The sequence below is a fragment of the Pantherophis guttatus genome, chromosome 1 (assembly GCF_059756535.1).
Source record: "Pantherophis guttatus breed Tessera chromosome 1, ASM5975653v1, whole genome shotgun sequence".
Lineage (NCBI taxonomy): Eukaryota > Metazoa > Chordata > Lepidosauria > Squamata > Colubridae > Pantherophis > Pantherophis guttatus.
In genome coordinates this window covers 112,656,722-112,670,100 of record NC_142063.1, presented here as the reverse complement: position 1 = coordinate 112,670,100, position 13,379 = coordinate 112,656,722, and the positions used below count along the sequence as shown (strand labels likewise).

The following is a 13,379-nucleotide window of genomic DNA, read 5'->3' as shown; positions in this document are numbered from 1 at the left end:
CAATCGATGGAAAAAAAACTAAAGTCAAATATAGTAAGAATTTAAGGGTAACAAATTTACACCGTCATTAAGAAATGAAGGTTAATGTATATATGTATTTACATATTCAAATACAGATAGATAATCCTGTTTGTTAGTTTTAGTATATATGTAATTTAAAATTGTACTTTCTTTTTTAGAGTTAAGAACGTTTTGTACAAGCTTTTATCTTTTTATATTGAATAAAGTTTGTTTTTAAAATTAAAAAAAAAGGAAAGAATCATATACAATGCTTGAAGCTCTCTGGGAAAAGATTGTCCAACCTTGGCAACTTTAAGACTTGTGGACTTCAATTCCCAGAATTCCTCAGCCAGCATGAAGTCTTAAAGTTGCCAAGATTGGACATCCAGGACCGAAAGGCAATTAATATATAAAGAAATAAATTTCTTGTACACAAACAAACATGCCAGGAAACCAATGGGAGACAGCAAAAGAACTACAGGTGATTTGCCAATACCAGAAATGAAGCCACACAAATCAATTCTGGGGAAGATGGCTACCTCACAACTTTTATACCTGTCATTTTTAATCAGCAAGTGTCTGGTTTTCCTTAGCCTCTCATTGTTATCGTTTCCAGCTGGTCAAAGCAAAAGAGTGATTTTGTCTTTTCTATTGGTGTGAAAATTTTTTCAACAATTTATTTGGTGCCATTTTCAGTAATTGGAATGGAACTGAACTAGATAATGTTCTCTCCATTTCTTTTCTCATCTATGAGACCTTTAATTCATCTTGCTCACTCACTGTCAGTTGCTTTTATTAATTCGGCTGCCAAGTGAGGATCTTTACTTATTAATGCTGCAATATCACTGCTTAATGCATGATTGTATTACATAGACAAGCAAGCTCTCTCTTGCGTCATGGGCCAAACAAGCAGATTGAACCAGGAAGTTGCCCTTGGTTCTCCTTAGGAAGGAATGAGACGAAGTCTGGATAGAAGCTGGTTACAATCCTGATAGTAAGTCAGAGTCAGGGCAAAATATGACTCACATCTCAGCATGTAAAGTAACAGTAACAGAGGGATGAGCAAGGCAGCTGGGATGCTGCTAATGTCTGCCCTGGGATAGAGAGTCTCCTTTAAAGTAAGCATCCATCAGCTTTATTCTTTCTACTGCATTACACCTTGCTCCCCTGCTGAGGAAAAGAAAACTTGAAAAAAAAAAAACCTTTATCTTTATTTGTGCATTTTGGTATTGATAAAAGGAAAGAAATAAAGCCACATGTGAAGTAGCTAACCCAGTTCTGAATTCCCAGATCAGTTGCATGAAGGTTAAGTTCAAGGAAAAATGAGCCAGTTTGGCTTGGATAGCATGGACAGGGCAGGTACAGGAAGCAGCACTGAGCCTTTTCAGCTCTTACTTTTTTTTTAAGAGGGGGAAAAAAGCTGCAGACTATTTTTAGCCCTTGAATAGTCTTGCTACAGGAAAGATCTGGGAATGTCCAGTGTCTGTGCATAAATTCCTAAGAAGGGAATGAAATGGCTGGAATGAAAGGAAGGCCACATACATTTAGTTTTGGGTACTATCATGATCAACACAGTACATTAGAAAAAAATGAATGTAATGAACTTTAAATATTTTATTTATTATCCCACCTTTATTATTTTTATAAATAACTCGAGGTGGCAAATATACCTAATACTCCTTCCTCCTGGTATTTTCCTCACAGCAACAACCCTGTGAAGTAGGTTGAGTTGAGAGTGATTGGCCCAAATTGAATTACTTAAAAGCATTTTAGAAAGTGTAAAAGTAATATTCTATTACAATATTTTATAGTACAAGGGGGAGAATGGCACAATTTATTAATAGTAACACAATACTAAATGATTCCTTCATCCCAGCCAGGCAGATTTTTACTTGCACATAGATTATTTTTACCAACAAGCACTTCCACTAAAACATTCAAGTAACATATCTTCTAACAAGCTATAGAAACCAACAATGAAAATAACTCATTCAGCAAGAGTTATTCATTGGTTGTTACATCTTCATTCAATCACAGACCCGGTTCCCCATTACCAAACTTTCACTCTGCCAGAAGGCCAGGATTATATTCTCTATCACAAAGCCTGGATTTTGCAAGGAACTCTTTTATTACTTCATTAACACAACTCTACCCTTACCTCTCTTTTTTCCACATTGAAATGCCAAAGAATTAAGATGCAAGACTCACCACCCACCCTGGACTTCTATTCTTAATCTTTATTCTTGAAACACCTTTGACTCATTTTTCATTTTTCCTTTACAGAAATAGAGACAGTAGGATGCAAAATCATGTCCCTAGATCAGATGCATCTCAAGGGAGGAATGTATTTGATACATCTTGCCATTTGTTCAATATTTGAATGACTTATTTTTTAATTGTATTTGTTGCTTATTTCATGTTGCTAGGCACTTCCAAATGGCAAATTCCTAAGAAAGAGGCAATTGTACAATTATTATTTTGTCTGGATAGAAACATGATGGAAGTAGTGGGAAAGATGGATTTTTTTTAAAAAAAAGGAAGACCACATTATCTTGATTCCCTATAAAATGTTATAAATACAGCAGGATGATTCCTTAGTAAATGCCTTTTGAGTTCTCTGAAACGTGGTTTGCCTGCATCATAAAAGATTGCAAAAATGCTTGCCTTCAAGTCAATGCTGACTCCTGGCTATTGTCTGGATGAGTCCTTGAATTTTTCTTGACAAAGCTTTTCAGAAATGGTTTGCCCTCGCCTCCTCCTTCCTAGGGTTGAGAGAGAATAATTGGCCCAAAGTCACCTAGCTGGCTTTATGCCTAAAACAGGACTAGAACTCAGTCTCCTGATTTCCAGCCTTATGAATTAACTATCACACCAAACTAACTCCTGTTATGTATGTGACTACGTATGCATCCCTATCTATCTATCTATCTATCTATCTATCTATCTATCTATCTATCTATCTATCTATCTATCTATCTGATATATTGCCATCTAGCTTTCTTGCTTTGCCCACAGCATACAATGTTCAATAAAATAAAATAAAAACATGAAAATAAAAATTTAAAAATATAAGGCATTTCCCCCCCAAAATACAAGGTGATTTATGAAAGTGGATGCTTCAGTATTGTAATGGAAACACTATAGCTTTCAAAATATTTTAAGCTTTTTGGTTGTCTCTTTTTTTCACAGTGCTTTTTTTCATTTTGTCTTCAGCCTGCAACTTTTATTTTCACCTTTCAATAGCCTTTGAGCCATTAGGAATGCTCTTCTGGCACCATACCAGACACATGGGGATTACAGGCTATATGAGAAAGCAGCAACAGAACAGAAAGCAGAGACATTACATGGATTTCTTTTTACGTATACAATAGCTTTCTTTGAAAGCCAGTTTGATGTACAGGTAATCCTCGACTAATGACTAAAATTGGGATTGGAAACTTGGATGTTGAGTGAAGCAGTCATTACTGTATTTTTTGGAGTATAAGACAGACCTTCCCCCCAAAAAAGTGGATGAAAATTTAGGTGCGTCTTATAGACCCAATATGGGTGTTTTTGGCCTCCTGAACCCTCCGTGCGTTGCATTTTCGCGCTCCACGGTTCCCACAAGTACTCTGCAGTGCTCCGCTCTCTGTTCTTCATCAAAAATGGGCCCATTTTTGGCAAAAATGGACTTTGGGCTCCCAAGCCCTCTGTGCATCGCATTTTCACCCTCCCAGGCTCCCAGAAGGGCTCTGCAGTGCTCTGCATGGCCCGTTTTCACCAAAAATGGGCCCAGTTTTCGGCTCCCAAGCACTCAGCGCATCACATTTTCGCCTTCCCTAGCCCCCAGAAGCACTCTGCAGGCCAAACATGGCCCCATTTTTGGTGAAAACAGGCTGTGTGGAGCACTGCAGAATGCTTTTGGGGGCCTGAGAGGGCAAAAACATGATGCATAGAGGGCTTCGGAGCCTAAAAACGGGCCCATTTTTGATGAAAATGGGCCATGCGGAACACTGTAGAGTGCTTCTGGGGGCCTGGGAGGGCAACAATTGGATGCACGGAGGCCAAAAACTATTTTTTTCTTGTTTTCCTCCTGTAATTTTAGGTGCGTCTTATAGTCCAGTGCGTCTTATAGTCCGAAAAATATGGTAAGTGTCATGTGACTGCTTTGCTCAACAACTACAATATGGTATGCCTGGTTGCAGTTATTGAAGGATCTTGCAGGTCATTAAATGGATGGAGTCCCAGATAAGTGTGGGGTAGCTCAGGGGAAAGGAAATACTGGGAGGTCCAGGGCAGGCCATGTGCAAACGTTGCTCTCTGTTCAGAAGCTGCAAATTCTCCCTGCCAAAACACAAGCAGAGTTTTCAGCTCCTGAGTGGAAAGATACTTGCATGCAGCCTGTGCTGGGCTTTCCATGGCCTCCCTCATTGCCCTGAGGTTCCCTGCACTCTTTACCTTACCATGCTGTCTCTCCGTTCAGGAGCTGAAAAGCCTGCTCGGATTTCAGCTCCTTTTTGTCTCTGTGAGATGGCTGAAAGAGCTGCCTGCTGAAGGATTTCAACTTTGGTACCTGCTTGGATTGCCAAATTCTTCAGCAAGCAGCTCTTTCATCCAGCTACAGAGACAAGGGGCAGTCCGCTCAGCAGGCGGCAGCAGCAGCTTGTAACCTTCCCTGCCCACTTCCCCACTGACTTTTGGCAGAGAAGATTGCAAACAATGATCACATGATTGTGGGATGGTTGACAACAGATTATATGTGTGAACAGGTTACCAGGCATCCAGATTGCAATCACATGATTATTTTTTTGGGGGGGGGGGAGGCAGTGCAATACTTAGCAAAGGTCAGAAGTGCTTTACAAAGTGGAAAGCACCTTTTCAAGGCTGTTGCTAATTTGCACCATTGTTAAGCAAATGGTCATAAGTCAAGGAGTATGCTAGTGATTAAAGCATTAGGCTAGAAATCAGGAGAGTGTTAGTTCTGGTCCAACTCAGCTGCCATTTAATCCTGATCATATCTAAACAGAACTAGGTCCTGTTGAATGAAATATTTTTTCATTCATGAATGAAATATTTTTTTGCTTACTAATAAGGATGCTTAAGGCCATATCCTTTCATCTCCATTCTAGATGAATGATACTTTCCAGAAGACAGAATTTTATAGGAACTTGCTTGAAAATGCTGAAACTTGTTTCCCTACCATAGAAGATGCTGCATCTGTTGAAAATCTTCCCATTTATACAATTTTTATGACACAAAAAGCTTTGGCAAAACTGCATCTGAGTTAATTTTAGCCAACATTATTTCGTTCTCCTTCTCCTCAAGAGAAAATGCAAGACTTCTAAAAAAATATGTTGCACTTAGTCCAACTGCTCTCTATCATTTCATATAAATATTAAAATGGTCATGATTAAACATTGAAATTGCTGACCTGATTTATCTCAGAAGTTTTTTTCAACCCATATTTCACATCAGCCATATTTTGTGGTATTAGATTACATTAATGCACAGTGCAGTATCGTTAGCGTGAAATACCTTCTGTAAAGGGAATCAATATTGCTGATAACATCACAATTGTGACCATACCAACAGGAGAAGTGAATGATGAGTTTTTGATTCATTACGTCTGACTCCCCACAAACCTTCCCATCTCTCTTTTTATGGAAATAAGTACTTTTCTGAGGCTTCCAGCAGATGTATGGCAAACTGAAAATGGCTCTGTAAAAATGAAGCCAACAACCATGGAAAAAAATATGGAGTCAGTATGTAGACCAGTTCCTTGGAACTTCTCCACATACCTGAGGAACCATCTTACCCTGCCGACCCCATCTGTCAAGGAATTCTGGGTGGTGGGGTCCAGGAGAAGAGCCTTTTCTGCATGGCTCTCACCCTCTAGAACAGGAATGTCAAACTCAATTTCATTGAGGGCTGCATCAGAGTTGTATTTGATCTTGGGGGCTGGGGTGGGCGTGGCTAGCTTGACATCACTTGTGTCAGGGGTGTCTGTGGTGGCCTGAGCACTCTGCTAGCGAAAACGGGCTCCCGAGCTCCATTTTCAGCCGCAATGGCCTTCTGCTGCCCCCTGTTTTTGCTGGTAGAGGGTAGGAGGAGGCCTTTGTGGCTGAAAATGGAGCCTGGGAGGGCTGCACGCAGCCCTCCCAAGCACCATTTTTGCTGGCAGAGGCACCGTGGGTCAGTCCTTTGCTATTTCTAGGGTGGCCCCGCAGGTCAGATCTAAGCACCCCGCGGGCTGGCTCTGGCTCCTGGGCCTTGAGTTTGACACCCCTGCTAGAGTTCCTGAAGGTGAGATCCACTCTTCTGCCCTTTTGGAAGAGCCTTAAAACCCAGCTCTGCTAATTGACCTGGGGTCCCTATGGGAGCATTCCATACTGTAGGCAATGAGTAGATTAAGAAAAGATTCTATCTCTACCCTGCTGTATATTTCTCCTTCCTTAAAATTATTGTTAATTTTAATGGTAATATTTGTTTGAATGTGTTATATTATGATTTTTAACTTCTTGTAAGCAACTTGAGTCACTTGATGGCAAGATGGGTGGCATATAAATTTAATAATAAAAACAAGAGGATGGGAGATCAGCCACATGGATTCTAGATGGCTGCTCCTTGTGAGGAGATAGCAAAACAGTGGTTTTCCATGGGTTTGAATGCTGGGAGATGATGAGATTAGTCATCTGGATATAGGTTTCCTGTTTTGTTTTAATCTGCAGGTTGGAGGAAGATTTATCATCTCACTCTTAGGTGCTATTTTTGGTCTTCCATACTTAGTCTTCTATATGACTGCACACATATAGGGCTGAACACATATATTGGATCCTACCAGGGGTGAAATGCTCCCGGTTAAAACTGGATTGCCCAATCTGGTAGCGATGGCAACGGGTGGTTCGGAGAACCGGTAGCAAAAATCTCTGCCCCCCCCATGTCCAGCTGAGCCACGCAATCATCAGAGTTTTTTTATCATCATTTTTTTTATTTTTAAAAGCATTTTTTCTTCAACTTCTTTGGCTGAAAAAATGCTTTTAAAAGTAAAAAAAAAGCCTCTGATCATCGCAGGGCTCAGCTGGGCCCAGCTGATGATCCCAGCTGAGCCGCATGATCATCAGAGGCTTTTAAAAGCATTTTTTTTACAACCTCTTTGGCTAAAGAGGTTGTAGAAAAAATAGTTTTTAAAGAAAAAAAAAGTTGGCCACGCCCACCCAGTCACATTACCCCTCACCAAGCCACGCCCACAGAACCGATAGTAACAAATTTTACATTTCACCACTGGATCCTACCTAATTTAGCTTAGAACCTTCATTTTGTTGGAGTAGTTCATCCTGCATAGAGGACATATATTTTTCCAGAGAAAGAATAGCACTAGCACTAAAACTACTTCATAGTGCTTTACAGCAGGGGTCCCCAACTCCCGGGCTGTGGCCCGCTAATGGGTTGTCAGCCAATTGGAACCAGCCTGTGGAAGTGGTGGGTGAGCACGTGTGCGTGCACATCCCCTATTGTGCGAGCAGCAGGCAAGCATGCGTGCGCTCCATTTGCATGAGAGATAGGCACCTGCCACTCGCACAAATGGATCTGTGCATATGCTTGTGCCTGCCACTCACACAGAACCATCCCCTCTCCTCCCCTGCCGGTCTGCAAAGGTGGAAAGGTTGGGGAACACTGCTTTACAGCACTCTCTGGGTGGTATACAATGTTAACATATTGCTCCCAATAATCTGGGTCCTCATTTTACCGACCTTCGAAGGATGGTAGGTTGAGTCAACCTTCAGCTGGTCAGGAAGAAACTGATAAATGAGGGAGAGATAAATACCTTCACCAATTTTAGGATTGCATGGTAAACCTACTCATTTATTAAGTGTCACAAATAGCAAGAGAAACATCTCGGCAAAAATTAAATTATCTATTTCTAAACAATATTCTTTTCTGAACATAATTAGAGCTAACAATACACACCCATTTAAAGCCATTACAAATGCTGGAAACCAAATACCATCTGGCTCCTCTACACAGTTGGAATCTTGGTCAGCTGCCTTGATTGCCCGGAGCCTGGGAAAATCTTATGCATTTTTCAAAGCTTATTCAGTTGAATAAAATATAGCTAACTGCTAACTTTGAAAAAGACAGTTAAGGAAACATATTGAAGTAGAACATTATAATGAGTAGATATTGTAGTCAAGTAGATATTGTAGTCAAGGTGATAAGCATCCAAGATGCAGTTACCACAACATAACCCAAGTTGCACAGATATTTCTCTAAAAAAATCTATTATAAAATAGATAATTATAAAAATCTGAGCTATTATAAAATGGAGAGTCAGTTGAGGGTTGGGTATTGTCTACTCTGAATTGAATAAATTGGTTTAATATGAACACTTGGCTCTTTCTTATGTCTTCTGAGAAATAGGATATTTTTGTTGTCATCAACACTGCTTAAAGATGGAGCTCAATAATACTACATAGGTTTAATTTTTAACTATGCTTCCTGAATTCCATTTCCCATTGCCATGTGTATGTGGGGGAGGGGGGGTCTTGACGTGGTGTAATACTTCAAAAATCTAATGAAGTAAAGTCATAAAGTTTATGCTAAATATTTGTGTAGCTTTTATTGGGTTATAAGACATAAGGTGCTGAGAAGCCACATACCATATTACCTTTCTGCTGCTCTGTGAGGTAGCATACTGAGCAAATCTATGTGCACGCTGGATCACAATATCTAATCAAAGGTTTACTTAGATTGCAAATACTGGAGTTAGGTGAAGATTTTGAAATTGTAGAAACATTCAGATTACTATTAAACAATTGCACAACACTGCATCTGAATTACTATGATTTTGCTTTTCCAATCTTCATCTGTAGCCCTAAACATGCATCTCCGAAACATCAGCATCTGCAAAGTTATTTGCAAATACAGATCTTTGAAAATATATAAATTCTTGCTCTTCTCATTATTTGAGTCTCTTATTCCTTTTTCCCCCTTTGTCTTTGTTGAAGAACATGGTGGAGGGAGTTTGAGGGAGTCCACTGTTAAATTGGTGAGGGGCATGTGGGTGTCAGAACAACTTAAGTAAAACCATCTAAATCAGAGGTATCAAATTCAATTTCATTGAGGGCTGCATCAGGGTTGTGTTTGACCCTGGGGGGCCGAGTGAGCATGGCCAGGGTGGGCGTGACCAGCTCGATGTCTTGCAGCCCTCTGCCAGTGAAAATGGGCCAGTACTTCGCTGTTTCCAGGGTGGGCCCGTGGGCAAGATCTAAGCACTCCATGGGCTGGATCTGGCTTGCAGGCCTTGAGCTTGACACCCCTGATCTAAATGCTGAGACAATGTGAAGATAAATTCTGTGGGAGCATCTGCTCACGGCAGTCTGGTCATATTTGCAAGGATAAAGGAAGGAATGCAGGTACCACAAGGGTGGTAGTTCAAACCTATGTAAAGAGATCACCAGCTCGATGTCTTGCAGCCCTCTGCCAGTGAAAATGGGCCAGTACTTCGCTGTTTCCAGGGTGGGCCCGTGGGCAAGATCTAAGCACTCCATGGGCTGGATCTGGCTTGCAGGCCTTGAGCTTGACACCCCTGATCTAAATGCTGAGACAATGTGAAGATAAATTCTGTGGGAGCATCTGCTCACGGCAGTCTGGTCATATTTGCAAGGATAAAGGAAGGAATGCAGGTACCACAAGGGTGGTAGTTCAAACCTATGTAAAGAGATGTCTGGTAGGGGCAGAAAGTGCTGAGTGAGAGTGGGCTGCCTGCATTGTTACCTAATCACACTTCTCTGCCTTGGTTCTTGAAGAATACCAAGAAAGAAAAAGTGAGAAAAACATGTCTTTGTTTTTCTGGACTATCGCATAACAACTTCCATCTCTTCCCCCATCTATGACTGGAGACCCCTTTGTTAATGAAATAGCAGCACCCTTGCTTGTACTGATAATTTTTATCCTGGAATTTAAAGATTTGCCAGCCGCCAGAAAGCTTTACAGCATTTGGAAGAACTGTAAATATTGCCATTATAATTTCTAGCCATCGTGAACAGCTTGCAGAATGGAATTCTAGGAGTTACAACCTAACTTGACTGAGGGATACCTTGCAGGAGAAGAGTGATGTAATAAACATTCAAGAAAAGGCTTAGTAACCTCATTGAGTGACCTAGTGTATCCCACATGGAGGTTGCATGCATCTAGGAGCACCTTGAGCAGAGGTCAATACAAATGTGAGAAATGTGCCACATTATAGCACTTGTGGACAAGGGCACATTAAGTAATGGCCTAGCAGGCAATTCATTCTAAATTTAATGAAAAAGAGAAAGAGATTTTACAGTCTTCTTATACTGGGATAATTCTGTTCCCTTCCTTCTTTTTAATTAAACATAAATGAGGTTAGACATGCATTTCCAATTTTCCTGACTCTTTTAACAATCTTAGGTCAGTGAAATGGTTACATAAAAAATAATAATAATAAATTTCTAATGAAAATGAAGCATAGCAAATAAAATACAAATAAAAGTGGGGGGAATTATCTACTAACGCCTCTTTCTTGAAGTAATATATTGAGACAGTTTCTAATGCCTTTTTAAAAGGACACAAAGCCATAACAGAGAATTTTGCTGGAGAATTCTGTAACTATTGACAAATGCTACATTTAAAGATAGCATTAAGGAAAAAAAATACTGTATATAATTAACGCTAAATAGAGTGGATGTATGATATCTGCTACTAAACATGCCTTCAGCATCAGACCATCAATTCAACATATAGTACAGTCTGTTTAAGACCAAGACCCAGGTCTCGAAAAACTTGACAGCAGCCTTCTCCCAAAAACAGTTAGATCAGGAGAAGGAAATGGTTATGTTAAGGGGAAAAAAAATTAAATTAGATTTAATTTAAAAGAAATTAGATCAATTACTGTTAATATAGTTATCTCTTAGGCATTTAATATGCCTCCCATTCTGTTGCACTGAAAATGGCCATCTGCCAGCATTTCTGGAGTTGCTCTGAGAATTTGGCCTTATGAAGCTTACAGGCACCTGAAGGGGCAGTCTGTATTTTACATCTGTGCTTCCATTGTGACTCCTATGTATTTTAAGTAGCACTCACAACGGCAATAATGAGGCTATCTGCTGCAAAGAAAATGATATGCATAGAGGTGCAAAAGATTGTGGCTGGTGTGCATGAGAACAAAAGAGTCAACCGATAAGCAACTTTGACAAAAGAGACGTGAACTGTCTACAGATTATGTAAAATACCATTATAAGACATTGCCTAGAAAGGACACTTTCAAACAAAGGGGCAGGAGGATGTCTTCAAGACTAAATTAAATTTTCTCCATCTAGCTCCCAAATTTGGATTAAACAAAATACCAAATACTTGATTATTTAGCAGTGGAATCTTTCTTCTGCCACAGAACAGTGAGATTAATGTTATTCTTTTATCTCGGGTTGTTTGACTAATGAACTGTTGAGAACCTTCCTGCTACTTTCTACTATAGATTTTGCTTACTGACTGCCTCACTTAGCGGCCATTTGAAGTTATGATGGTTGAAGAAAGCAACAGCTTCCTGATTAGTCCTTGCATCTATGACTGTTGCAGCATCTTGGGGTCACAAAATTGCCATTCAGACACTTTGCAACCCTGGCGCATATCTATGACTGTTGCAGTGTCCCACAATCATGTGATCATGCTTCACAACTAGCTTCCAACAAGCAGAAATAATGGAGAGCTTTATCCAGCCAATTTACACATGGGAGTTAAGCGGCTTAAGGCTACAGAGCAGAAAAGCCCCAATTAGCTCATTTCTTTTTCCCCTTTCCCTGAATTCCCCTTTTACAATAAAGGAGTTATCCCTCTCCCACCCCACCCTGTCATATAGCCTTGGACTGAGTACAATTTTTCAAGGGAACGTATTAAACAGCTTAAAATTCCACGATGTCCTTATATACACTTCTCAGCCTTGGATACTGTCACTGCATTTGACATAAAAGAAGCGTTAAGGAGAGACACCTCCTTTCATTATTCTTGGCTTAGCATGTGCATCTTCTCCTTTTGTCTTCAGCTATATTAGCAAAAGGGAGGATGCCATCAGATGCCCAGGTTTGATTTCTTCCACAACCTCAATTCATGCTTTTTTTCCAGCATCATCCTCTTGTGTTGAATAAGATTACTATTTTAAGCAGCAGGTGTTAGCATATCATGAAAAGAGAGAATCCCAACAAATAATTATTTATTATTGCTGCATTTTTACTGTAAAATATGAAGATAAGTGCATTCTGGTTCATTTTCCCAAATAACATCGTCTTAATCAACATGCACATTAATTTGGGTGGCAAGATGAAAGAGCACAATGTCCTGCAAGGACTCTGATCTTTTAATCTCACATTGTTCTATCTTTAAAGGACAGATATCCCTGTGATGTTCATCTGTTTGCCTCTTTCCAACTCTGCCTTCTTTCCAATCTAGTGTTTGGTTTCAACTCTTTTTCCTGAAGCTCTTGATCTTCAATTAGTGTCATTAAAATAAATATGCAGCCCCATTGTAATTGGTGGCATTATATCCCATGATCATCATCTTGCTATTACTGGTATTTGCAATTAAACTCCTCCTTTAGTTTCCCCCCCCTTCCACAGAAGGAACTTCTCATAGCTTTTATAGCTTATTTCATAATTTCTGTGGGATCTCCATGCCTTTAAACAAATGGTTTGCCAAGGAAACACAACCGCGTCTTTTCCTACCTCTCTGGGGCTTCCTCCTTTGTGTAGCTGATCATATATAACTACAACTTACCAGTTTGCGCTGACACCACTGGCAAATTCCACACAGGACAATGGTGACACTAAGGCTAATGGTGATGATGACTGAAACCAGGAGGACATCACGGGAAGGTGTCCCTGAGAAGAGAAAGCCCAAAGTTAGCCACGTTAACCTGAAGAATAATTTCTCATCACATCGCCTCATTGTCCTTCAAAATTTTTTTACTTGCTTTTGTCCACATCTCTCAGCAATCCTTACAAAATGGAAGGTCTGCTAGCCAGCAGAACTGATGAACAGTTTCTTCTCTACATATGTGTCAAGTGCCTCAGATCCCTATTTCTCAAGGTCTTTTTGTATTTTGTTAGGATTTCTATTGGGCTTAGTACTTAGTACTATTTTCTGTTAAACTAAACTAAAACAACTGGTTCAATCAATATTTTTTTAATACTTTGTTCTAATTTCACCTTGGTGAAGGAGTGTAAGAAGAAAAAACAGCAATGAATTCTTGGCGGTTCCTTTGCCAAGCAAGATCTCAGACTGCGGAGATCAAACCAGGGATTGAAACTGCTGCTTTGGCTGATAATGGAGAGATTCAGCACATGTCCCTAACATGGACAGGGCAAGCCTTATTGCAATGCAGCACC

General features: G+C 40.0%; 1 protein-coding gene across 6 annotated transcripts in view; it reads right to left on the bottom strand.

Moving 5' to 3' along the window:
* Positions 1-13,379, bottom strand: part of SYT7 (synaptotagmin 7) — a 256,942-nt gene that overhangs the window by 99,286 nt on the left and 144,277 nt on the right. For 5 of the 6 annotated variants that reach the window (XM_034420194.3, XM_034420193.3, XM_034420188.3 and 2 more), the window contains exon 2: positions 12,769-12,872. In XM_034420194.3, coding sequence (XP_034276085.2) covers positions 12,769-12,872 — 104 coding nt within the window. Of the gene's footprint in view, positions 1-12,768; positions 12,873-13,379 lie in introns of those variants that run through there. The other variant, XM_087883376.1, reaches the window with a different exon arrangement.